This window comes from Macaca thibetana, chromosome 14 (assembly GCF_024542745.1).
Source record: "Macaca thibetana thibetana isolate TM-01 chromosome 14, ASM2454274v1, whole genome shotgun sequence".
Classification (NCBI taxonomy): domain Eukaryota; kingdom Metazoa; phylum Chordata; class Mammalia; order Primates; family Cercopithecidae; genus Macaca; species Macaca thibetana.
The window spans coordinates 6559095-6584367 of NC_065591.1; the positions used below are offsets into that span (position 1 = coordinate 6559095).

At 56.5% G+C, this 25273-nt stretch overlaps 4 protein-coding genes across 7 annotated transcripts in view; 1 reads left to right on the forward strand and 3 right to left on the reverse strand.

Annotated features, from left to right (window-relative positions):
* The window catches only part of TCIRG1 (T cell immune regulator 1, ATPase H+ transporting V0 subunit a3), a 40978-nt gene extending 22316 nt beyond the window's left edge, over nt 1-18662 (reverse strand). Inside the window, exon 1 of the mRNA XM_050756608.1 lies at nt 18659-18662. The gene's annotated coding sequence lies outside the window, so the exon portion shown is untranslated. The remainder of the gene's footprint in view (nt 1-18658) is intronic.
* ALDH3B1 (aldehyde dehydrogenase 3 family member B1) lies at nt 1-25191 on the reverse strand. Of its 4 annotated transcripts, XM_050756720.1 has the most exons (11): nt 18240-18355; nt 15104-15170; nt 13106-13268; nt 9931-10041; nt 9678-9798; nt 9316-9401; nt 8776-8857; nt 6709-7095; nt 5815-5981; nt 2504-2603; nt 1-881 (listed from the first exon to the last, which is right to left on the reverse strand). In XM_050756720.1, exons 3-11 carry the CDS (start codon nt 13265-13267, stop codon nt 691-693), a joined length of 1407 nt encoding a protein of 468 aa, XP_050612677.1. In that variant the 5' UTR covers nt 13268; nt 15104-15170; nt 18240-18355; the 3' UTR covers nt 1-690. The 4 variants fall into 4 exon arrangements, with proteins under 4 accessions (XP_050612677.1, XP_050612679.1, XP_050612678.1 ...); XM_050756722.1 differs by lacking the exons at nt 15104-15170; nt 18240-18355 and adding an exon at nt 25068-25191; XM_050756721.1 differs by lacking the exon at nt 15104-15170 and having other exon boundaries at nt 18240-18325.
* The window catches only part of NUDT8 (nudix hydrolase 8), a 162157-nt gene that overhangs the window by 14382 nt on the left and 122502 nt on the right, over nt 1-25273 (forward strand). The window lies entirely within an intron of this gene.
* NDUFS8 (NADH:ubiquinone oxidoreductase core subunit S8) overlaps nt 1-25273 on the reverse strand; it is a 150602-nt gene that overhangs the window by 7327 nt on the left and 118002 nt on the right. The gene's annotated exons all lie outside the window — the stretch shown is intronic.

Genomic DNA, 25273 nt, shown 5'->3' on the forward strand with positions numbered 1-25273 from the left:
TTGCCAGGGAAGAACGCTTTATTCAGGTGACATCAGCCAGAGAGACAGGAGACGAAACTCAGGTCCATCCCTGTCCCCCTCCCTGACTAATGTTGTAGGTTGATATCGTCTGAAAAGAAAGCAGGAGCCAAGGAAGAGGAGGTGGCCCGCAGGCTGTAGGAGCTGCCTGTCATTGTCCAAATGTAGGTTTCTCAAGCATCCGGCTTCTTAGGAAATTGGGCCGGTTTCAGAATCATCAACTTGTTCAAAAGTGGGACTTGGCTAATTCTCTCCACTGAACAAATGGGGAAACAGACTCAGAGGGCAGTGATGGCCTTGGATGCAGTGATTCCATGGTGTGGCCTGAGTCAGATGCCAGGGCCCCTCGGCCACCCGCTCCACAGGAGACAGGTGGCTTAGAGGCGCCATGTCTGTCCTCTTCTCCTGAACATGGGTGGTTGGTGTGGGGGCAGGTCACTGCACTGTTTCCCATGCCTCCTGCCTCGGCTCTCGTAGTTGGGAGTGGCTGAGGGAGGAGGCTGAGGCAGGGAGAGGGAAGACCCAGGAGGGAGGAGGCAGGCGCTGCTTTGAGGAGTGCCCTGGAGCCTTGGCAATCCTTTTCCTCCTCGGGCCCTGGAGCCCGGGCCCCGTTTCCACCAGCTGCAGGCGACAGCCGTCATGGTGGTCTCCGGCCTGGGCCTGGGGAAGGGCTCATAGCAGTGTGCAGCTGCAGCCTCGGGCCTCCATGGCCACCAGCAGCACCCTCAGGCGGCGCGGCGAATGCGGCGGGTAGCGGAGGGCGTTCAGCTTCTCCATCCCCGGTCTGCGCAGGAGGCAGGCGCGATGGTGGGAGAAGGTGTCGAAGGAGAACTTGCCGTGGTACTGGCCCATCCCGCTGGCACCTGTACAGTGGCACAGAACACTGGTGGTCAGGCCCTGGGGGTCTCCCAGTCACAGAGAGTGGGGCCTAGACGGGCTACTTCACCCCTCTGAGCCTCAGTTTCTCCATCTGTCTAGTGGGCTGATCATGAGGCACTGTGGGTAGCCCCGAGCTTGGCACCAGCTCAGTAAACCTTGGGGGTACCAGGTGCCAGGCAAGATAGGCAGACTGGTCAAGGGCATGGATTCCAGAGTCAGACTGCCTGGGGTTAAACCCTGGCCCTGCTGCAAACAATCTGTGTCACTTTGGACTGTGCTTCAGTCTCCTCTGCTGTGGGGTGACAAGGGTACCTCCCTCCTAGGGTTGTGGTGGGAATTGAGGGGATGTTGAGAAACCTGGACCCAGTAGGTGCTGTGTGCAGTGAGCTCTCCTCAGCGTCTAGGTCGGGAGGTAGACGAGGCCCCAGGCCAGGGCGGCCAGGGCACAGCCTGGGTGGTGTGGGGTTGGCTGGGGGGGCTTCCTGCAGTGAGTGAGCTCCAGGGATATGCAGTTAATGAGAGGAAGAGGGTGGGTGGGGGCAAGAGGGACCCAGGCTTGGGGAGCCTTAGAGGTGGGTGCCACGTGGTGTGTTAAGGAGCTGGGCAGAGCTCAGGCTGTGGGAGCAGCAGGTGGGGAAGCCGAGCTGTGGCCATGGCCACCAGGAAGGGCTGGCTCGGGGGCCTGGGAGCTGGGGGAGGCTTTCCTGAGGGAGCAGCAGGGTCAGATGTGCCCACAGACAGCCCCAGCTCTCCTCCAGGGCAGGGGAGGCGGGTTGAGGAGGCTGGGGCTGAGGAGGCAGCTAGGTGGAGTCAGGGGCAGCCACCCAAACTTGAGCCGAGCCAGGACAGCGGCACAGGCACTGTTGTGGCCCTGGCTGCCCTCCAGGAAGGGCGTGGACCCACCTGAGGCAGCTTGCCTGGCCCTGCCATCAAGTTCACTCTGGTGCTGAGTGTGGATGGGTGGCAGGGCTGCCTGTCACCTGCCTGAGGCCTACTGTTCACTGAGGAGGAAGTGGACTCAGAGAGGGGAGGCGCCACCTGGGCCACAGGCGCGTTGCTGGGACCATCTCTGAGGCTTCCTGACTCAGAGGCCAGGACTCTGCAGTGGCATCGGGGCTGCTCTGGGGGGTGGAGGATTGACACTCATCTGGGTCTCTCAGGGTGGGGAGGTGTGGTACTGAGAGTTGGATGGGGGACGGGGTTAGAGGATCGGCCGCCCTGGAGTAAAGGACACCGGCGGCATTGCTGCTGAGGGGCGCCGCCAGGTCGTGCAGTTGGGGAGAAGAGCAGATAGCAGCGCAGTGGGCAGTGTGATCATGGTTGTGTGGTATTTTAAAACATTCACTAAACTGTGTGTCCGTGCAGAGATGGTCTAGAAGGTTCCACTGCAGACTTTTTATTTTTTTGGTACGGGGTCTCACTATGTTGCCCAGGTTGGACTCAGACCCTCTGGGGTGGGGAGCAGTATGCAGGTTCTGGGGTGAGGCCTCCTTGCCTGTCCCTCTGCACTGAGGTGGGGCTGGGGTGCTTTGGCGGGAAGGTATGCAGGTAACACTATTGCAGTTTGACCAAATGGTCACAGAAGGGCAGGGTAGCAGGCACCTACCCACTCCTCCAAAAGGCAGGCTGGCCAGGGTCATGTGCATGAAGCCGTCGTTCCCACAGAAGCCCCCGCTGCTGGTCTGGGTCAGCACCCGCTTGACCACCTGGGAGAGAACAGGATGTGTGTGAGGCCGCCTTGAGCCCCAGCAGGATCCTCAGGACCCAGAGCCTGTTCCATGCTGGACTCTGTGACACTGATCTTGCCTCAGAAAGGGTCTGAGGCCACCATGGCAGCTGAAGGGCCTGTGATGGTACAGGTGGGGCAAGGGGTTGTGTAGCAGCCCCTCGTGGAGCTTCCAACTTGGAACATGCTTCCTGGACATCTGCTCATGTGTGGTCCGTGCTGGGGGCAAAGACTCTTAGGCCCGGGGGTAGGGGCAGGAAACCCAGTGTTGCCTGGGGACATGGAGGGTGCAGTGGCAGCAGTGCAGTGCTGGACAGCAGGGAGGCACCCTAGGGGAGGGGTGTCATGTGCCTGCTGAGTGGAGGAACTGGGAGGGACAGAAGTTGTTCAGGTAAAGAGGGCACCCTAGCCAGAGTGGCGGCTGAAGGGCTGTGTGCTGTGAGCACAGAGACATGAAGACATAATGATGTGGTCAGATTTGCACTTTAGAAACAGAAGCGTGGCCGTTGCTTGACTTAATAAAGGACCTTCTTCCTCAATCTGTAGGCTTATTTGGAGACTGAAAAGAAAAAAGGATTGGTAGACACTAAATTTTTGCTGCACAAAAACTTCACTATATTTAGTTGCAATCACCATGAACCTCTGATCACAGCTGGGTCAGGGCTTGTCTGATGTGGGGAAAGTGGACTCCCCCCAGTGGATTCAGAGACCAGCATTACCCACAGTGGCAGTGGCAGCAGATGGAGGAGATGGAGCAGAAGGCAGCAGAGGGCGTCCCAAGTAGTATGGGCAAGCCACCTTGTGCGTGACTTGTGTCTTAGGTGTGACTGTGTGTCCTGGGAGCAGTGCTGGGTGGCCAGAGAAGTTTGAAGCCAGATGACTCCACTGCCAAAAAGCCTCTGTGGAGTTTTCTAAAGGTAAAAGTATCCAGATGAAGCAGGGCTCCTTGGAGGAATGGCTGCTTCTGGAGTTGGAGCAGGGAAGATACAAGATGAGCCTGGAACTGCTTGTAGCACCAGAGGGGAAGGAGGTGGTCACAACCCAAGAGGCTGGAACACCTTACATGGGCTTCCGAGCCGGAGCCTCAGACAAACCACACGACCTTGGATTACAGCCCCTGGAGTCAAATAAATATACCTGAGTCCATACTGACCCAAATAAACAATTCAAGAGATGAATCTTTCTTACAGAATTCCAGGAAATAGATGTAGATACTGCCGCTAGCCAAGAACACTGTATCCAGCTAAGACTACGCTGCATAGATGAAGAAGAAATAAAGCCTTTCCCACACAAGCAAAGGCTGGGGGGGTTTATCACTACTACATCAGTCCTGCAAGAAATGCTCAAAGGAATCTTAACATGAAAACAAGTTGATATTTGCCATAATACACACAAAAATACAAAACTCGCAGGCCCTATAAAACAATCATACGAAGGAGGAAGAGAAAGCTATCAAATGGCAATACAACAGAATTCCACCAAACCACAAATGGAATAAGAAAAGAATGTGTAAAATAACTAGATAATAACTAACAACATGATAGACCAGCATAGAGCTTAATTACCCCCACCTGGTGAGGGTGGGGTAGCCTTAGAGACTTGCTTCCGAATAAAAGAGAAACAAACAATAGTAACTTCCCAGGGAGACCCTGGCAGATACCGCCCTAACCCGGTAGTGAGGGTTCCCCCTCACTAGCCACGTGTGCATCTCAGGTGCCCCTGATGTGGTGTGAGAGGCAGGTTCACCTCTGTGGGATTCTCTCCTAAAACCGGTAACCCTTCTTTAATCATGAGAAATACACCAGAGGAGCTGAGGCTGGAGATGTTCTGCAGACTTGTCCAGCACTCCTCAAGCTGAGAGGCTTATTAATGCAAGCAGGGACACTGGCGTGGATCCTGGGGCCGAAAGAGGACGTCAGTGGCAAAACTGGCAAAATTCAAATAAAGTCTGGAGTATAGTTAATAGTAAGGCACTGCTGTCACAATTTTTTTTTTTTTTTTTTTTTGGTTAGGAGATCCTTCCACCTCAGCCTCCTGAGCAGCTGGCACTACAGGTGTGGCCCACTATTCGCAACTAATCTTAAAAAATGTTTCATAGACACGGGGTTTTGCTATATTGCCAGGGCTGGTCTCAAGCAATCCTCCCACCTCGGCCTCCCAAAGTGCTGGGATTACAGGTGTGAGCCACTGTGCCCAGCCCTGCCATCACTTTTTTAGTTTTGACCCATCAAAGCACCATTAAATGGGGAAGGTTAGGTGTGGGGTCCATGGGAACTCTCTGTACCATTTTGGCAACTTTTCTGTAAATCTAAAAGTATTTCCCAATACAAAGTTTATTTTAAAAAAAGTTCAAGTGGCCGGGCACGGTGGCTCATGCCTGTAATCCCAGCATTTTGGGAGGCCAAGGCAGGTGGATCATCTGAGGTCAGCAGTTGAAGACTAGCCTGGCCAATGTGGAGAAACCCCATTTCTACTAAAAATACAAAAAATTAGCCGGGCATAGTGGCACACACCTGTTACCCCAGCTACTCAGGAGGCTGAGGCAGGAGAATCGCTTGAACCCAGGAGGCAGAGGTTGCAGTGAGCCGAGATTGTGCTACTGCACTCCAAGCTGGGCAATACAGTAAGACTCCATCACAAAAAAAAAAAAAAAAAAAAAAAAAAGTTCAAGTGGAGGGAATCGAGGAACCGGCTGAGGGACGGGGAGGGTGGGTAGGGACTGCTGGTACCTCCTGGTGTTTTTTAATCTGAGGGCTCCACCCTTGGGCCTCCCAGGCTGCCTCTGCAGCTTGAGCAGGGGTGGGGGATCAGGGCTCATTCTCGGACCTGCACCTTTGGGTCATCCCTGACATGTTGCCTGTGCCTTCAGAGCCAGGCATGAGGGGTCGTGTGGCCACCAGGCTCCAATGTGTAAGGAAGAACAAAGGCAGGGGCTGACCTAGAAGAAACACTGGGCCCTAGAGAAGACCCTGGGAAGCCACCCACAGAAGGCCTAGAAGAGTGGGGCCCGGACTGGGGACAGGGTTGGGGTGGGTGAGGCTCAGCTGCTTCTAGGAGTGGGCAGAGACAGAGCCAAGACGACCACCATTCCAAAGTCCTGAAGCCACTGGATTTTGGTGGCCCCTCTGCTGCCACCATTTGCACTGCCCACTGCGGGTTCCTGACCCTGCCCAGCCCGGCCGCACCCCCACCTGGCTGCTGTTGGAGAAGGCGTACAGGGCCAGGGGCTTCTCCCGCCTGTTGATGAACTCGATGGCCTCGTCCACACTCCGCACGTTCACGATGGGCAGGATGGGCCCGAAGATCTCCTCCTGCATCACCGGCTCCGTCTCCTGCACGTCCACCAGCACTGTGGGGGCTGCCGGGCACCAGAGATAGCTCAGCCCCAGGGCCACAGTCAGGACCACCCCCAGGAGTGGGGGTAGAGATGGGGACAGGGCCACGGGCCAGGGCTCCAGGCCAGGATCCTAAGGTCTGACTTCCCACGGCTTCAGGCTTCGGAGTGTTTAGGGAAGAAAGTCTCCCCACAGCCCCCAAGAAGGGACCCTAGGTCTTCCCCAGCCTGCTCAGGGCCTGTGGGTCGCAGAGAATCCCCTGAACTTGGTCTCACAGTCAGGGGTGATGGGATTCTTAGAACCTTAGGGTTCATGAGGTGACAGCATCCCAGAATGTTGGAGCCACAGTGTCCCGTGAGCTGCTGAGCCGTACGGCCCAGGAGACTGGGGGGCTCAAGACGGGGCCATTAGAGTTTAGAACCTGGGGATCGTGGGCTCGGAGAATCTGAGGTTGTGGCCTTTCAGGACAGCCGGTGGTGGGATGGGAGTTCATCTTAGCACGCTGGGCCCTGGAGCCCTGGGATCCGAACTCAGCGAATCCAGGGCTGAGGGACCAGAGTTTGGCCTTGTGGGGCCACAGGCTCGGAAGCACAGAGACGGAGTCATGGCACTGGAGCTGTGGCTCAAGACCGGGCTCTGACAGTGGGGCCGGCTTTCAGGTGTGGGTCCAGACTCGTGGCCCAGCCGTGGGCCCTCCCGTGAGGAGGGGTCTTGGCCCAGGTGGGCTGTGGTAGGGGCAGCAGGACTCACCGATGTAGCGATCGCTCTCATCACTCTGGCCCCCAATGGCCACGTGGCCACAGCCCAGCAGTGCCCGCAGCCGCTGGAACTGTTTCTGGTTGATGATGCGGCCCAGGTTTGGGGAGCTCTGGGGGTCGTCGCCATAGAAACGGGTGATGGTGCTCTGCAGGGCGGGCAGCAGCCTCTCCTGCATCTCGGGGCTGCACAGGACGTAGTCGGGGGCCACGCAGGTCTGGCCGGCGTTGAAGTAGCGGAACCAGGCCACGCGGTTGGCCACGGTCTGGGGGTCGCAGTTGTCGTCCACGTAGCAGGGGTTCTTGCCCCCCAGCTCCAGGGTGACAGGTGTCAGGTGCTTGGCGGCAGCAGTCATGACAATCTTGCCCACACGAGGGCTCCCTGGGTGTGGAAGGAAACCAGAGTGGCCGTTCAGTGACCTGGGCCAGGCGGGATGGCCCAGCCCCGGGCCCCGCTCCTCCCTGGAGAGGTGTTGGAGTCAGCAGGCTCCAACGCCTGGCCTTTCCTTGTTCCTCACTGCCACCCTGCAGCCCAGGGCCCTGCTCATCCTTCACCAGGACCAGCCCCTAAGCACAGAGTCTCAGGAGGGAATGGTGCATGGCCGCTATTGGCCCCCAGGGTCCCCCTCCTGAGCCAAACCCCTTGGCTCCTCCCGCCTCTGCTTCTGACCCTGGCTTACCCTGCAGGGGACTCTTTGCAAAATGCTGCATGGAACCCCTCCCTACCCATCTCCTTTGGAAACTTCAGGGATCCCTGTTCAGCCAAGGCTGGAGTCCAGCTCTGTCTGTGGCATTCAGGTCTCTCTTCTCTAAACCTAAACCTGGAAGTTCTGCCACGTGCCCAGTCCTTTTTTTCTGACCCTTGAGGTGGCCTGGCCCAGGCTGATGCAGGCGTCCCCATGTCCTGCCTGTCTCGGCCTCACCTCTCCTCTGTGCTGGCCTCTGAGAGCCCAGCAGTCTCCCCATGCACTCAGCCTTCTCTGCCCTAGCCCTGTCTGGGCCTCAAGGCCCCTCCCCAGACCTGACTCGCCGACCACGCTGCTGTGTCTGTGGGGATGGCCCTGGCATTTCTCCCCCTTGTGGTCAAGGATTAAAGCCAGCAGGAGCCACTGTCCCTTCTCTACTTTCACCCCTGCCCCGTCCTGGGCACAGTGCTTCCTGGGCTCTGTGCTTCCTTCCGGGCCTCCTCCTGTCTTTGCTGGGAGGTGGCCTGGTCAATCCTGCCGGGCCCATCCCCATGACTGCCTCGACCTGCAAGGCACAGACTCGCCTGCCAGCACCACTGTCTTCCTCCCCCTCCCTCTGCCCCTCACTAGCTCAAAAACTCGAGGCTGGGTTTTTGTGGTGGCTCATGCCTGTGATCCCTGCAATTTAGGAGGCCAAGGCAGGAGGATTGGTTGAGGCCAAGAGTTCGAGACCAGCCTGGGCAACATAGTGAGATCCTGTCTTTACTAAAAATACAAAACATTAGCCGGGCGTGGTGGTACATGCCTGTCATCCCAGCTACTTGGGAAGCTGAGGCATAAGCATCACTTGAACCCGGGAGGCGCAGGGGTTGCACTGAGCCAAGATTGTGCCAAGATTGTGCCACTGCCTGGGTGACAGAGCAAGGCTCTGTCTCAAAAAAAAAAGGAGTGACCTCTGGCATGGATTTCACCAAGGGCTTGTATGCACATTCCAGCCTGTCCCCATCCTGGTCACAAGGGTGACCCTGGGCAGGACGCTGAGGCCTAGTCCCTCATCTGCCTGCAGAGAGGGCTGTGGGCACCAGTAGGGTGGTGTCTAAGAGCCTGGGGGCAGTGGGGTCACGTATGAGGGTCTGGGGGCAGTGGGGGCAGAGGCTATGGTTCCTGAGGCTGTGGTTGGCACGGTGGGCTGGCCCTGGACGTAGGACTCCATCCCTTCCTAAGGGGTCTGGGGATCCAGGACTGCTCCCAGCCTGGTCCAGAGAGAGAGGAGAATTCAGTCTTTCTTGTGGACTCCCAGATTTAGGGACAGGACCCCTGAGCATGGGGCTGTCCTCCCCAACCCCAGCCTGGCCCGACCCTCGTCCCGGCCTCACCTGTGAAGAAGATGTAGTCGAACCTGTGCTCCAGCAGCTGCCCCGTCTCCTGGGGCCCCCCCAGCACCACGGCAAAGCAGCTCTGCAAGGCGCAACAGGCGAGGCTCCCTCTGGGACCCCAGCTCCGAGAGCCCAGGGAGGAGCCCGCCCTGCCTGGACCCTGCCCTGCCTCCGTCCCGCCTGGCCTGACCCAGCCAGGGCTCTAGGAGGGTTGGGTGGAGGCAAAGTGGGGAGCAGGGAGCTCCCCAAGGTTGCCTGGCATTGGCAGGCCCAGCTTGGAGTCTGGCTGGCGCTGGAGGGACTGATGCCAGGGCCAGGTGGAGGCAGACACGGGACCCCTGGGCAACAGGCTGCCCTCGCTGCTCCTCAGAGGGAAAGTGAGGCTGAGAGGGGCGGTGACTTGGTCAAGTTTACACAACTCAGAAGAGGCAGAATTGAGGTGGGGACTTGGGTCTGACCGACAGGCCCTTCCATGTCAGGGGCTGCCCAGCCCTTGAGCACTGCCTGTTCCCACTCCACCTGCCCGGCAGCCCTGCTCACCTCGTCCAGGTATCGGGGCAGCACTTCGGCCAGGACCTTCTCCATGCTCTTGCTAATCTCTGATGGCTTCAGCACCACGCAGTTCCCTGCAGGGCAGCGCAGGGAGAGAGCTGGGGGAGGCGTAGCCCACTCCTGGTCTCCACACACCTGCAGGGCAGGCATCGGCCTCACCCACTTTCAGATGCAGAACCTGGTTCAGAAAGGTGACTTGATGGGCCCAGGGCCACACAGCCCGGGTATGGTGGACCAGACAGTCTTCTTTGTCACCTGGGCCGTTTCCCCCATGTCCTCCTGGGATCCATGGGTGGCCCTGAGACCCCCAGTGGCGAAGGGTGGCCGGAAGGGGCAGGCCCAGCTCTCACCTGCAGCGAGGGCACCCACGAGGGGCACCAGCGTCAGGTTCAGGGGATAGTTCCAGGGCGCAATGATGAGGACCAGGCCAAAGGGCTCCTTCCGGATGAAGGCGGAGTCCAGCTGTGTGGCCTGGGTGGGAGCCGGGGATGAAATTAAGTGCTCAGCACCCCGACCCCTTGGCAGCCAGCTCCATCCAGAGGGGCCACCCTGTAGGAGCAAATATCCCCTGAGCCCCTGCCCGCCTCAGCCCGACCAGCTCACCAGGTTCTTGGGCACATGCTCGTCCTTCATCCAGGCCCGGAGGTTCCTCAGGGCCAGGGTGATCTCGCCCTGGCTGATGGCAACCTCGGACAGCTCCGACTCGAAGGCCGACTGTGGGAAGTGGGTGGGGTCAGGGTGGGCCAGGAGTCCCAGAGCCAGCAGGAGGGTACAGCCTCCTCCAGGCAGGGCCTGCTTCCACAACTCATTCATTCATTTTCATTCGTTCACTCACTCACTCCATGTTCAGTGCGTGCTTCCTGTCTGAGGTGCTGTCTCTGCAAAACAGAGGGCCCTGCCCTGGGGCCGACCTTGCAGGGGGTAGTCGGTCCATGTGAAGGTGAGAACACTGACGGCTCCATTAGGATGTGGCCGCGCTAGGGAAAGCACGGAGCAGGGCAGGGGTGGAGACTGCTGGAGCGTGTGGCTGTGCACAGGTGTGCACATGTATACATCCAATGTGTGTGTGCTGTTTTTACAAAGTGGCCAGTACAGGTCTCCAGGTGGTGGTCACATTTGAGCAGTGACCTAAAGGTAAGGAAGGAGCAAGTCGTGGGTACTGGGAGGCGGCATACTGTAGGCAGAGGCCCTGGCAGCTGCAAAGGCCCTGAGGTGGCTGTGAGCTTGCTGTGCTCCTGTTTAGCAAGAAGAGGAGTGGGCAAGGTGAGGGGGCCAGGCGGCTGGGCAAGGGACTCCTGAGAAGAGCAGGGATGGGATCTGACTTAGGTTTTTTTTTTTTTTTTAATTTTTAATGTAAAAAAAAGTTTAGTTTTTGATTTTTTGCAGAGATAGTGTCTTGCTATGTTGCCCAGGTGGGTCTTGAACTCCTGGCCTCAAGCAATCCTCCCACCTCGGCCTCCCAAAGAGCAGGGTGGAGATTGGTCTGCAGGGGACACAGGCACAGCCACCCCTAGGTAAATGCTGTCAGTTCCCACAGCCCAGGGGCCAGGGCCACTGTCAGGCTTCTAAGCAGGAGTGAGGAGATCCGAATCAATAGGGACATTGTCCTGCTCTCGACTAGCCAGTGCGCCCTGCCCTCTGCACCCCAAGGGAGGAGAAATCAGCCAGGCCGCAGGCCGCTGGAGAACAGGTCAGGGACACCGGGCCAGGCTGTCTGCCTGCCTGAGGCAGCGCCTGAGGTTATGGGGTGCGGGCTCTCCCGGGTCAGGGCAGAGGGGGTGCTGGATGGGCCAGAGGACCAGCGAAGCCCAGAGAAGGGGATGCCCTGCCTGAGGTCACTCAGCGAACCAGGGGCAAGGCCAGGGCTACAGCTGGCTTCCACCCAGAGGGAGGAAGACGCCACGCGCACCAGCCCCTCCCAGCCACGGAGGCTCGGTGAAGGTGCCTTCCACGTGGACTTTCCCACAGCCTGTGCTCTGGCCCCATGAGCCTGGTGGCCTGCCCGTCATGCCTCCTAGGTCACCTGGGACCTGACTTTGGGAGACTGGGCTATTTTGAGCCAGGTTCAAACTCTGGCTCTGCTCTTCCTGGCTGCTTGCCCTCGGGCAAGAACGCGCTCTCTGAGCCTCGTCTGGGGGCCGCTGGGTGCGTGGTTGTCCAGCCAGATTCACCAAGGGGTTAACTGAGAGGGTGCACGTGATGCTGGGCAGATGCTGCCTGCTGAGGGTGGGGACAGGGGGCTGACCAGGGCCAGAGAGAGAGACCAGGTTGAATGTTCTGGGCTACTGCTCCCTTTGTAGGGCCCTGCTCCTGCACCTGGGATGGGAAGGCAGGAGGCAGAATCTGAGCCGAAGGGAGAAAAGGGACCAGACAGATGTCAGGTCAAGTCTCATGAAGGCAGGTAGGTGGCCGGTGGCAGAAGCTCAGTGGTGGCGGGGGAGTCTGTCCCCAGGGAACCCAATGGGCTAGGGGAAGATCTGGACACTATGGCCTTCAAGGCAAAGGGAGGAGACATTTTGTCCAGAGAATAGGAGCCAGGGGCAGCCCCTGGGACAGATGTCCTGAGGCAGGGGCAGGTGTCCTGAGGCAGCGGCAGGTGTCCTGAGGCAGGGGCAGGTGTCCTGAGGCAGGGGCAGGCCAGGCCCTGATGGGTAAGGGGTTGGGGGAAGTGTGTTTCTCGGGGTTCTGCCTTGGCTGCTACTGGGATTGGGAGGGGCTAAGGCCCCAGGCCTTCAGGGTCCAGACAGAGGCCACGATGCCTGCTGTACCCAGAGAGAAGCCCAAGACCTCATAGCCTGTGAGGTCCTAGCTAGTGTGGCCCGTGCCCCGGGCCTCGTCTTTGTTGTCTCTTCCTCTCCCACTCCCCACAGCCAAGCTGGCCTCCTTGCTGCTCCTCAAGCAGAAACGCCCAGCACCTCCTGTCTCAGGGCCTTTGCACATGCTGTGCCTGCTGCCATCTCCCCAGCGTCCATGGGGAGCCTCCCCCTCCATCTTCATGTCTCTGCTCTAAGACCCCTTTCTCAGAGAAACCTTCCCTGACCCCCACATATAAAACAGCACCCTGATCCTGGCCCCCTCTCTCCCCTTCACCCTGGGTGTGTCTCCAGGGCACATATTTCAACCCAACATGCTGTGTAATTATTATTATTATTATTTTTGAGATAGAGTCTCATTGTGTTGCCCAGGCTGGAGTGCAGTGATGTGACCTCAGCTCACTGCAACCTCCACCTCCCAGCTTCAAGCGATTTTCATGCCTCAACCTCCTGAGTAGCTGGGATGACAGGCGCCCACCACCACATCCAGCTAATTTTTGTATTGTTAGCAGAGACGGGGTTTCGCCATGTTGGTCAAGCTGGTCTTGAACTCCTGGCCTCAAGTGATCTGCCCACCTTGGCCTCCCAAAGTGCTGGGACTACAGGCGTGAGCCACCGCGCCCGGCCTTGATGTGCAATTATTTATTTGCTGTTTTTTTGTCTCTGACAGAAGGTCAGCTTCGTAGGTGTGGGAACTTTGTTTTATTCTCTGCTGTATATCCAGAGCCTAGAACAGTACCTGGCACATAGTACCTGGCACATAGTAGGTGCTCAGCAAATAGTTGCTACATGAATACAGAAATGAGTGACTGGATGAATGTGCAAGAGCGGCTCTGGCCTAGGGGAGGAGCTGCTTTCAACTCCCCTTCATGGAGGGCGCAGCTGCCTTCATCCTCCTCTGTCCCAGCTGCCCTCCGTGCCCCCCTGCCCCTGGTGCACCCTCTCATACCCCAACCCCAGCCCACCTTGTGCAGGTCCTGGGCCAGCGCGTGATGCAGAAGCTGCTTGTTTTCGTGCAGGAAGCGGCCCAGGCCTCGGAGCTGCGCAGCCCGGAACTCAGCCGACCGCGTGCGCCCCATGTGGAAGGCCTCCCGCAGCCGCCGCAGCGTGTCCTCAAAGGGGTCCATCCTGCCAGATGGGGCGGCATGAACTGGGTGGCCAGGGCTGCCCCTCCTTCGCGGGCACCACCCAGCCGCCCCAGGGTCTGGGCACCCCTGACCTGCCTGCACCCACAGGGGCTTGCAGACACCTCTACCTCACACACACACAGGGACCCACTCAGAATGCCCCACGGGGACTGAGGCTGCCTGCGACCCCTTACCCCCAACAGTGAACACTCCCAGACACACATGAAGCCCCTCGCACCACTCCCCTCTGCCATGCACCTGGAGGCGGCTGAAGGACTGGATGTGGGCTTGGGGACAGCTGTTCCACCACAGTCCCCCGAGGGTGAGCGGCAGGCAGAGCGCCACGCTTCTTCCTGCCGCACAGAAATTAACCCCAAGCCATGGCCTCTGCCCTGCCCTGATGCCCCTCCTGGAGGCGGGGCGGCCTCACCCCTGCCAGCCTGAATGGAGTAAGCAGGAGCTTAATGAGTAGAGGGGGTATCCCACCCACTGCCACCATGGCCACCACCTTGGAGCACTCCAGACACAGAATTCTCCATCCTTCCCTGTCCCCAGCCGGGGGGCACTGCCCAGGGAGGCCAGGCCGGTGGGCAATAGCCTCCTCTCCCTGTGCCTGAGCTTCTGCAGGAAGAGGGACAACACCTCGGGCCTCCTGGAGGCCCTGCTGTCCACCCCGCTGGGGCTGTGGTGCTGGGAGGCGGAAACAGCTGTGGGGGAGAGGATCGGGGGTGGGAGAGGGCGTTCCTGCCTCCATGCTGGTGCCAGCCAGGGCTGGCAGGCAGGGTAGGGGCCTAGACATTCCCCGGAGCCCTGCCTGTTTACTTGAAACTTGAAGTTCATTGGAGGAGCGCTCTGGCGCACTCGTTCCTCGGCCTGGTGCCAAGGACCTGTGGGGACCCTTTCCTCCTTTCCTCTCTGAGTCCCTTTCCTCCAGATCGCAGGTTGGTCGATGCTTCCTCCAGGCAGCCCACCCAGATTATGCCCCCATCCACTGTCACAGTGGCCCCTTGACTCTGCTCCCCACCGTTCTGAGTTTTGCTATGTGATAAACATCTGGTTACACTCTACCCACCTCCCAACCCTATCCACATCCCCCTTATTTCCCCCTCATTAGGCTGGGAGCAGGCCCCTCTGTTCCTACTTATTTGAGAACTAGTGCTCGAAGCCTGTCATGTTACTGGTGTGATGATGGCACCTGCCAGCTGATAATGAGACCACACAGTCTGTTCTGAGCCCAGGGCCCAGCGTCAGTGAGTACAAGGCTGTGGGTGATTATTAAGTGGCCACCTTGAGGGTGGGACCTGCTTCGGTCTGCAGGATGGCCCTGCTGGACCACTGTGCTGCTGACAACCTGGTCGGGAGACCCAGGCCAGCCCTCAGCTGGAGTGATTGCGGGGCGGGGGCAGGCAGGCTGAACCCACCATCTTCCTGCTCTGACTGGGAGAAGCTGGGCAGCTGCCCGCACACAGGACAGGCACCATGGTCCCCATAGGCGATGGCCCGTCACGGGAGCAGGACTGAGACCCAGGAGCCAAGAATGAGCCTCTCGAGCCACCATCAGGCCTGTCTCCGGGCTCTGCCTCTTACTGGTTGTGGGACCTTGGGCAAGTAACTCACCTTCTCTGCCTCAGTTTCCTCATCTGTGAAATGGGGATGCTAATGGCACCTGGTGTCATTGTGAGGATTAAATGACATGACGCTGCATAAAATGTTTGCTGTTGTGCCCACAGAAAGTACTCGACAAAGGTCAGCTCTGGGTGTTCTGCTAAGTAGCCTGCAAATATTTATCTCCCCCAACTCCGCACTCTCCTGGGTCATTCTCCATTCTACTCTCACCTTCAGACTTCTGCCGATGGTCAAAGGCAAACCACGCCTGCACCTCTCTCGCCCTTTGTAAGACTCTCTGCAGAAACCACAAAAATGCAAGGCACGTAATGTGAATGGTGGACTGTGGGCCGGGAGCTCTGCGAGGGATGGAGTTCTGCATGGAACATTCCAGAACCCTCCTAGCAACACTGAAACCAACTCACCAGGGCCGCAGGACACATCTCTCCCACAGAGCAACCAGCCCTGGCATTGCCCCTACGGGTCACTCACTCTGGACTGAGGCCCCCAGGGAGTGCCCAGCAGGGGACAGGGAGCTGGGCAGGACCCTCGCAAGTGGAGAAGCCAAGGCTGCCTTCCTCCTGAGATCGGGGGATCCTGGGCCTGTGACCCACCGAGGGTGCCGGGCAGCCATTGTGGTCACACAGAATAGGGAACTCCTAAATCAGACACTGGGCTGGCGGCCCACAAGCCCACCCCCGCGGCGCCTCTCCCACAGTGTGAGGTCATAAGGAAGTTGCGTGTGATCCCCGTGCCTGCCCTTACTCATTTCACCACCACGGCTGCCTACTGAGGGGCTGCTGTTCACCCCACTGAAGGAGATGGAGGCTGAGGCTCAGAGAGGGCTAGAGCTTGCCTGATGCCACCCAGCTCCTCACACTGGAAAACCCAAATCCAGAGGAGCAGAAGGCTACCCACCCCGGCTCCCACCTCCCTCATAGTCCCCTGGGGACGGGCAGCCAAGTCCTTGGGGGAAGGGACAGTGGGTTGGGGCCTGGACAGCAGACCCAGGGCCGGGTGGACTCTGGCAGGCCGGCTGTGGGAGGGGTGCCCAGTGAGGGGAGGTCTCTTGCTGTTTGGATTCCATTTCCTTGGCCTCCCTCCTCACCGTTGCTGCCACTCCCCACAGTGCTTGGGTTGTGGGGTCTAAGCCTACCTCTTGCCTCCTGGGGCTGAGCCACTGAGGTCCGGGGGCTGATGGGCCCAAGGGTCTCTGGGGCATGGCCCCCCATCACAGGTTGAGGCACATCTGGCCCAGACCTACAGCTTCTGGGGTGGGGGGGAGTTGCCACATCATTTGGTGATGAAGACAGTGGCTCTGTTTCCTCTGGCCTGGGGGCCGGTGCAGGACCAGGCACTTCACCCCAAGGCCGCAGGCCTCTAAAAGCAATACTCAGGTGCCCGCACGCTGGGCACTATGCCAGCCTGGGTGCTCGCCGCAGGTGCCCACAGGCTCTGGGAACAGAGCGGGCAGGAACGGGGACGACATATCACAGGGAGTGAATGGCTGGCCAAGCCGCTGCCCCCAACCTCACAGCAGGGACCGTCCTGCTGAGGGACCATCCCCGGGCAGAGACCCCTCTGCTCGTTCACACCCCGGCCCGTCAAGTGGGTTGGATTCCAAGGAAACAGAGGCTCTGCCCGTTCTCTCATTCTTCCTGCCTCAGTTTCCTCATCTATACCATGGGCCTTCTAAGAGCATCCTGTAAGCACGGTGTGGTCTGGGGGCCCAATGACCTGGGTTCAAACTGCAGCAACCACGTGTGAGTGGGGATACCTTGGACAGGTTGCTTGACCTCTTTGTATTCACTTTTCCCGTCTGTAAAATGGGGCACTGGCTGTAGCCCCCACACCACTGTCGGGAGAATTCAAGCACTGGGAGCCCGAGAAGTGCTCAGTGTCCACGGAGGACGGACGTACAGGGGAGGGCTGGGGGCAGCCCCTCTGTAGAGGGGCCTGAAGAGACCTTGATCCAGGGTGGGTGTTGGGGAGACACGGACATCACCCTGAGACCCAACTGGGGACAGTGATGTGGTGACAGAGGGACTGAACATGGTGAGTAGAGGGCCTGGGGGGACCCCCATCAGGGCAGCCAGAAGGCGGGGATCACCAGGTCAGCATCAGGGGACCCACAGGCCCAATACCACAGGGTCTCTGATTCTGATCTCCTGCAGTTTAGCTTCCTTCAACAAACATGATGAGAGGCTGTGGTTTGACCTGAGTTCCTGTACTAGGCCCCAACAGACAAGACCGAACCAAAATGGAGGCACTTATGCCAAACACCACGTCATCAAACTGAAGCTTTAAGGAAGCAGATAGAACCCAAAACAACAGACAAATTTCTCCGGGAAGGAGGAGATTCCAGTCCACCTGGGCTGGCGTCATCAGGGAGTCCCCTCTGCCTTACCCCTTAGAAAACAGCCGTCTGCAGTGACCCGGTGTCTGCAGTGACCCAGTGTTAGGTAGTTTGGTGTTTCCTATTTTTCTGTTTCCTCCTTCTTGCCTTACGAACTCTCCGTTCCGCCACAGCCTGGTGGGAACTCTCATTCCATTTTGTAGAATGCAGGCTGCCCAGATTCACGAATCATGAATAGAAGCCAATTTGATCTATAACTAAATGTGTTGTCATTTTGTCTTTTGATGGCCTTAAGCTGGATTTTCATGAGGTCTCCCAAAGCTCGGCAGCCCCTCCCTTCCATGGGGTCCTTGGGGAGCCAGGGACCAGCGCATCCCCACGTTTGTGGCTTGGGCCGACCCAACCCTGGGCCACAAAGCGGCTGAGCAGCCCCGGCTCCCTGCTGGGGCACAGTTCCCGGGATGAGAAGGGCCTCCTGCAGGCAGGGCGGGGCTGGCTGGCTACTCCTTCCTTGGACCCTGACAAAGTCCATTGCTAAGAACAATTCTTTCCCAGAGTCATTCATCGCCACGTCCCCGCATCAGTGCTGGGCATGCAGGCTGGTGCCCAGGAAACAGCTGTTGCTGGAAGAGATACTTGACCCGCTGCAGGGAAGGAGGGCACAGTCCTTCCTGGGGCAGCTGGGCCCAGAACTGGTCCCTTGGTTCCCTTGGAGGGTGTCCGGGAATCCCAGGAAGAGGAGGTGGTGGCAGCCCAGCTCGGACAACGGAAGGGTGCCTGCTAGCCAGTGGGGTGCCCGGGACCTCGCTGCCACTCCCCAGCCCTGCCTCTCCTCCTTCTGCTTTCTCCCCCAGCAGGCAGGCAGATGAGCTCAGCCAGGACATGGCGGCCCCTGAGTGCAGCTGCCTGTGGCTAGGCCCGCCTGGGCTGCCTGCAACCCACAGTTGCTGAGCTGGACTCTGGCCCTGACTGCTGGCCCACTACAGCCCCAGCCTCCCCGGAATACTGTACCTGAGGCTCTGCCAAGCTGCCCTTCCTCCTGGCTGTCTCACTCTGCCCGGCAGCCCTGCTGTTAAGAAATGTCCAACGCAGGGCCAGCCCCCGGGAGGCGGAGTTGCCCTGGCCTCATGCCTGACTCTGGCTCTGGGCGGGCTGGAGGCTGCAAGCCGAGATTTCACCACCACCTCCCTCAGGGGCCTCGACATCTCCTCCCAGACCACAGAGAAGGAGTCAACGCCCAGAGGGCGCCAGGCTAGAGCCGCACAGCAGGGATGAGCTCCGAGCCGAGGGCCAGCCTGAGGACGAGAAGTGGGGCAGTGGCCCTGGGAATCCTGGTGTGGGGAGGGGAACTATCATTGTATCAGGTATATTATATTATAATATTAGTGGAATGTTATATTCTGTGGCCCAGAATAGTAAGGAAGTCTCTGCCCCCCCCTCCCAGCCTTCCCCACTCCCAGCCTTCCCCACTCCCAGCCTTCCCCCCTCCCAGCCTTCCCCACTCCCAGCCTTCCCCACTACCAGCCTTCCCCACTCCCAGCCTTCCCTCGATGCCTCCCTAAGGAAGGAGACCACTACTACTCCTGCCCTCCTGCCACCGCCTTGCCTGGTTTACAAGACAGGAGGAAAGAGAGAAAGCAAAAAGAAAAAACAGAAGTAAGAGAAATAGCCAGAAGACCTTGGCGCCACCACCCGGCCCTGGTAGTTTAAAAAAGTAATAATAATAATAACATCAACCCCTGACCTAAACTACTTGTGTTATCTGTAAATTCCAGACATTGTATGAAAAAGCATTGTAAAACTTTCCATTCTGTTAGCTGATGCACGTAGCCCCTAGTCACATTCCCCACACTTGCTCGATTTATCACGACCCTTTCACGTGGACCCCTTAAAGTTGGAAGCCTTTAAAAAGGCCGAGAATTTCTTTTTCGGGGAGCTCGGCTCTTAAGACACAAGTCTGCTGACGCTCCCGGCTGAATAAACCTCTTCCTTCTTTAATCTGGTGTCTGAGGAATTTTGTCTGCGACTCGTCCCACTACCTTTCTTGGTTCCCTGACCGGGAAGCAAGGTGATTAATGGGTGTTCAAGGCAGCCCCTTAGGCAGCTTATGCCTGCCCTGTAGAGCATCCCTGTGGGGGACTCCAGCCAGCTTGAGCGATGCGGATCCTGAGAGCGCTCCGGGGTAAGCATTGGCCCTGGTAGGATGCCTTGTCAGAGCAGTGCACAGCAGGCCCCCGTGGAGGATCAACGCAGTGGCTGAACACGGGGAAGGAACCGGACATTTGAAACACGGTAAGACTGATCTTGGGAACTTGCCCACTCCATCCGAGTGGAAGCGTGGCCTGACCACCACAGTGTGCCTTTGTTGGCACTTTGGGTTTTGTTTTGATTTTGACTTGGCTTAAATTGCTTGACGAACAGCTGTGCCTTTAACAACACTTTGGTTTTAGTTTTGATTTTGATTTCGTGTGAATTAGACGAGTGAGTAACATTTTACCCTTTCCTTCTTGTAGTGTGAATGTTGTTTTGTCTTGAGAGAAAAACAGGTCGGACACAAAGTAAGCCCACTCCGCTAGGAACTATGTTTAAAAAAAAATCAAAAAAAGAAAAAAATAAGAGGAAAGTCATCAAAACATCAAAACTTACTCTATTTTTGTTTGTTTGTTTTTTGTTTTTTAGAGACAGAGTCTCGCTCTATTGCCCTAGCTGGGGTGTGTTGGCATGATCTCTGCTCACTGCAAGCTCCGCCTCCCAGGTTCACACCATTCTTCTGCCTCAGCCACCCGAATAGCTGGGACTACAGGCGCCCGCCAACATACCCGGCTAAGTTTTGTATTTATAGTAGAGACGGGGTTTCACCATGTTAGCCAGGATGGTCTCGATCTTCTGACCTCATGATCTGCCTGCCTTGGCCTCCCAAAGTACTGGGATTACAGGCATGAGCCACCACGCTCAGCCAAAACTTACTCTATTAAAATGCACGTTATGAAAGGTTTTGGAGGGGGTTACAGAGTTAAGTTAACCCCCGTCCTCCCCCAAAGAGGCTGAGAACTCTCTGTGAATTAGAATTGCCCTCTTTTGGTGTTGGATAGCCGACGGAAGGTATAGACAGGGAATAATTGGCAATGTATTTAAGGTGGTGACAAGAGTCAGAGGACAGCCAGTGGACCCAGATCAATTCCTTTATATTAACTCATAGTTAAATATAATATAAACAAAAACCAGCATAAATCCAGCCCTGTTTAACAGCTTATTGCAAAAGATAAAAAAAAAAAAAAGCTGAAAGTGAAAGTAAGAGCAGTTTCGCCAGTAGACACAGAGTTAAAAGGAGAGTCCCAGAAACAGCAAGAGAAGCCAGTTTTGTAGGAGCCGCCAGAGGTAACAGAAATTTTTTCTCCATATGCCCCAGCCTACCCCTCTTTACCGAGGCCAACAGCCCTCCCAGAAATGAGATTCAGGAGCTAACACGCCCGAGGTCTCACCTCCAAGGGGAGGATCGGAGCCTTGAGAGGCCAGGGAAGGAAGTCAAGATAGTCAAGCGGGCCGTCTCAGATCTGGCCGTCCTCAAGCTATGTAAATGCCTCTCAGGGAGACACGAGGACCTATCTATTATGATGACCAGGCCCATGTCCGGGGACAGGGGCAACAGACTTTCATCTATCAACCCTTTTCTTTTTTTCTTTTTGAGATGGAGTCTTGCACTGTCACCCAGGCTGGAGTGCAGTGGCGTGATCTCGGCTCACTGCAAGCTCCTCCTCCCGGGTTCACTCCATTCTCCTGCCTCAGCCTCCCAAGTAGCTGGGACTACAGGTCCCGCCACCACGCCTGGCTAATTTTTTTTTTTTTTTTTTGGAGACGGAGTCTCGCTCTGTCACTCAGGCTGGAGTGTATTGGCTCCATCTCTGCTCACTGCAAGCTCCGCCTCCTGGGTTCAGGCCATTCTGCCTCAGCCTCCCAAGTAGCTGGGACTACAGGTGCCTGCCACCAGGCCCAGCTAATTTTTTGTGTTTTTAGTAGAGACAGGGTTTCACCGTGTTAGCCAGGATGGTCTCGATCTCCTGACCTCATGATCCACCTGCCTCGGCCTCCCAAAGTGCTGGGATTGCAGGCGTGAGCCACTGCGCCTGGCCTATCAGCCCTTTTCAACCACTAAACTGGAAACACCCTGAACCCGCCACCTTGCTCCTGGTATCAGAGAGTCCCGTCAAGCATGACTGTGCAGAGGTGTTGGACTCAGTTTACTCTGGCAAACCTGACCTCCGGGACCAGTCTTGGGCATCAGCAGACTGGGAGCTATATGTGGACGAGAGCAGCTTCATCAACCCACAAGGGGAGAGAGATGCAGAATATGCGATGGTAACCCTGGACACTGTCGTTAAAGCCAGATCGTTGCCCCAGGAAATACTTCAGCCCAGAAAGCGGAGCTCATTGCTTTAATCCGGGCCTTAGAACTCAGTGAAGGTAAGACTGTAAACATTTACACTGACTCTCGGTATGCCTGTTTAACCCTCCAAGTGCATGGAGCATTATATAAAGAAAAGGGCCTGCTGAACTCTGGCAAAAAGGACAAAAAGGACCCAGAGAACGCAACTCAGTTTCAGCGTTTGCAGAGGTACCGAGAGGCACTTCTGCAGAAGCTAAGAGTTGGTAAAAAGAAAGCCATTAATATAAGAAAAATTTCAGGGCCAGGCGTGGTGGCTCACGCCTGTAATCCCAGCACTTTGGGAGGCCGAGGCAGGCGGATCACGAGGTCAGAAGATCAAGACCATCCTGGCTAATGTGGTGAAACCCTGTCTCTACTAAAAATACAAAAAATTAGCTGGGCCTGGTGGCAGGGGCCTGTAGTCCCAGCTACTTGGGAGGCTGAGGCAGGAGAATGGTGTGAACCCGGGAAGCAGAGCTTGCAGTAAGCCGAGATTGAGCCACTGCACTCCAACCTGGCGACAGAGGGAGATTCCATCTCAAAAAAAATTAAAAAAAAGAAAAATTTCAGAAGTGCTTCAAGGAACTGACAAGAGCCTAAGTCAGTTTTATAAGAGACTCTATGAAGCATTCTGGCTTTATACCCCATTTAACTCTGAGGCTGCTGAACATTATCATATGGTGATTACTTCATTTGTAGGGCAAGCCCAAGGTGACATCAAGCGGAAGTTGCAGGCGTGAATACCACCCAGTCTATAAAAGTGGCCACCAACGTGTATGTTAACTGTGACCAGGGAACAAAAGGGAAAGAGCAAAAGCAACAAGCATGGCGGCTAGGCACGCCAAAGTTTAAATCCCTCTCCCCAGCCCAGCTCCATCTAAAAAAAAAAAAAAAAAAAGGGAGGCTAAAGACCGGTGCCAGGAGAAGAGCAAAAGAAAAACAAGACTAAGAGTAAGTGTAAAAAAAGGAAATCAAAAGGAAATAGGAGAGACAGACAGCAGTGCATGAGGGCAGGGCCCATGCCGTTGCCTGGCCCCGCCAGCTGGATGTGGGAGCAGAAAAACTCAGAAAAAAAAAAAAAAGGAAAGTAAATTCAAGGCTTAAAGAAAAAAAGCCAATGTGTTGGCAACAGCTCTTATAAAAAAAAATTAACAATGTGAGAGGACATGGATGGAGATGCAGACATGGAAGAAGTCAAGTTAGGCAAGGATTCAAGAGCTGGACAAGGCTAGAGAAAGATTAATGTGCCAGATACAGAAAGAAAGAAAACTAGAAAGATAAATGTTCAGAAGGCAATGAGGGAAATGGCTAAGGCTGCAAGACAAAGAGGCCATTGGCCAAGGGCTGCCGCACCTTGGAGGAACCAAATTCTGACCTGATCAGGCTGGCAGAAGCTGAAGGACGTGAGGAATAGGACAGACCCGGCACCTTCTCATTAGGCTTCCAGGAGCCCACGGTCACATTAGAAGTTAAAGGTGGCAGGATTCGGCCGTATCTGGATTCCAGTTTCTCACCGATGGCTAAGCCACTAGATGGAGTTACAAAAGGGGCAGAAAACGAACCCCTCCTCTGGGAAACGGAACAGGAGCAGGAGCCCTGCCTTGTGAAAACTTGCTTGTAGACTTTACAGAACTGCCCCGTGCCGGAGGCTGTTGGTACATGCTAGTGCTTGTTTGCACCTTTTCAGGATAAGTTAAAGCTTTCCCCACCAGGACACAAAAAGTACAAGAAGTGACTAAAGCACTGTTAAAAGACATTATCCCCAGGTGTAGACTGCCTCTAACTTTAAAGTCAGACAATAGGCCGGCATCTGTAGCTAAAATAGTGCAAGATTTAACAGGACTGTCAAAAATCAAATGGAAGAGACACACAGCCTATCGGCTGCAAAGTTCAGGAGAAGGTGGAATGCGTGAACCAGACACTTGAGCAGCTACTGAAGAAATATTGCCAGGGAAATTCATTTAAGATAGAATCAGGTTTCTGCCTATGGTCCTCCTCTGAGTCAGGTGCACCCCCACCAAACAAACTGGGTATTTGCCCTATAATATTTTGTTCGGTCGGCCATCCCCACATCATAGGTCAAATTAAAGGTGACCTCCAAGAACTAGGGGAATTAACCTTAAGAAACAAATGCAGGCTTTAAGAATTGCCAAAGTGTTCATAATTAGGTACATAAAAATGCCGATAAGCCTGACACCCCTTTAAATCTAGTGACTCTGTTTAAGTTAAAAAGTAAAATCTAATTTCTCTAAGACCCACATAGGATAGGCCCTGTATGAAAATCTTGTCCACTCCCACTGCTGTTAAACTTGCATGTGTTGTGTCTTAGATTCATCACAGTCAGCTAACACTGGCAGCTCAGGACAAGTAGACCAGCCAGCAGGACGCAGATCATCCAATCCAGCTGATCCTGAGATGAGACCAAGCTGCTGCTGAGGACCACAGCCCTGCTCTGGTCACTCTGGAGGCTGACCAGTTTACACACGGCTGAAGTTTGAGGACTCGTCAAGCAAGTCACCTTCCCCACGCTTGCTCAATTTATCATGACCCTTTCATGTGGACCCTTTAAAGTTGGAAGCCTTTAAAAAGGCCAAGAATTTATTTTTCAGGGAGCTCAGCTCTTAAGATGCAAGTCTGCCGACCCTCCTGGCTGAATAAACCTCTTCCTTCTTTAATCCAGTGTCTGAGGAGTTTTGTCTGTGGTTCGTCCTGCTACATCCTACCCAAGACTCAGTTTCCCCTTCTGCAAAACAAAGAGGTCACACCCAAAGGTGGCTGGAGTCTGGAAATACCATCTCAGGGACCACACCTCGTGCCTGCTCCTCTCCCGGCGCCCTGTGCTTCTATGTCCCTCCACGTCACCCCACGGGCCACCCCATTCATAGAGCCTGTCTTCCCCCAGATCTAACATTTTACAAACGAGGAAGTGGGGGCAGAAGGGGTAGGATGTAAACATGGGGGGGGGTGTGTGGCAGGGCTTCTCGCTCCAGAGCTGGGTCTGTACCCATCCTGGATGTCCCCTCTGCCTCCCGGGAGGAGTGCCTCCCTCTCTGCTTAGGACCGTGGTCGTGATGCCATGGTCACCTTGGTGGTTCCTGTAGTCTCGATCCTCCTCAGGTTTGGCACAGGCAGCTGTGCCAAAGCCTGTCCCTGCCTGCCCCCAGCCCGCCCCGGATACACCTGTCTGAGCCAGCACACTGCAGGGATGATGCACAAGCTGCTGTGGATGTGGACAGGCAGGGGACAGGGTGACAGGTGTCGGGGAGGAGCCTCCTCTATACCCCTTCCTGGGCCTGCCGCTGCTGCCATCTCCCTGGTGCCCTGGGTCTCCGTGGCTCCTGGCCCTGGGGCCTCTGAGCCAACCTGGCACCCGGGAGGTGCTCATCACGGCCCCCACCCGCCAGCTCCCTGCCTACCTGGGAGGGCGGTGAGGTCTTCTGGACCACGCCCACACTGGTGGCCTGTGAGGATTTAGATAGGGTAGCAGTGAGGAACTGCAGAGCCCCTCTCCTCTGTGTGGGATGGAGCCCCCAGCCGCTGCCAGTCACGTGGCTCAGCATGTGACAGCCCAGCCCTGCCGTTCTCTGGAGCTCAGCCAGATCGAGCGGGTGCCAGGCAGGGC

Excerpts from the sequence above, each read along its gene's own strand:
- ALDH3B1 (XM_050756722.1), bottom strand. The coding sequence starts at position 13,267 with ATGGACCCCTTTGAGGACACGCTGCGGCGGCTGCGGGAGGCCTTCCAC. Across the intron at positions 2,604-5,814 it reads CCTTCTCCAACAGCAGCCAG|GTGGTCAAGCGGGTGCTGAC; the intron begins GTGGGGGTGCGG and ends GTTCTCTCCCAG. Across the intron at positions 882-2,503 it reads CCTGCCTTTTGGAGGAGTGG|GTGCCAGCGGGATGGGCCAG; the intron begins GTAGGTGCCTGC and ends GCCACTGTACAG.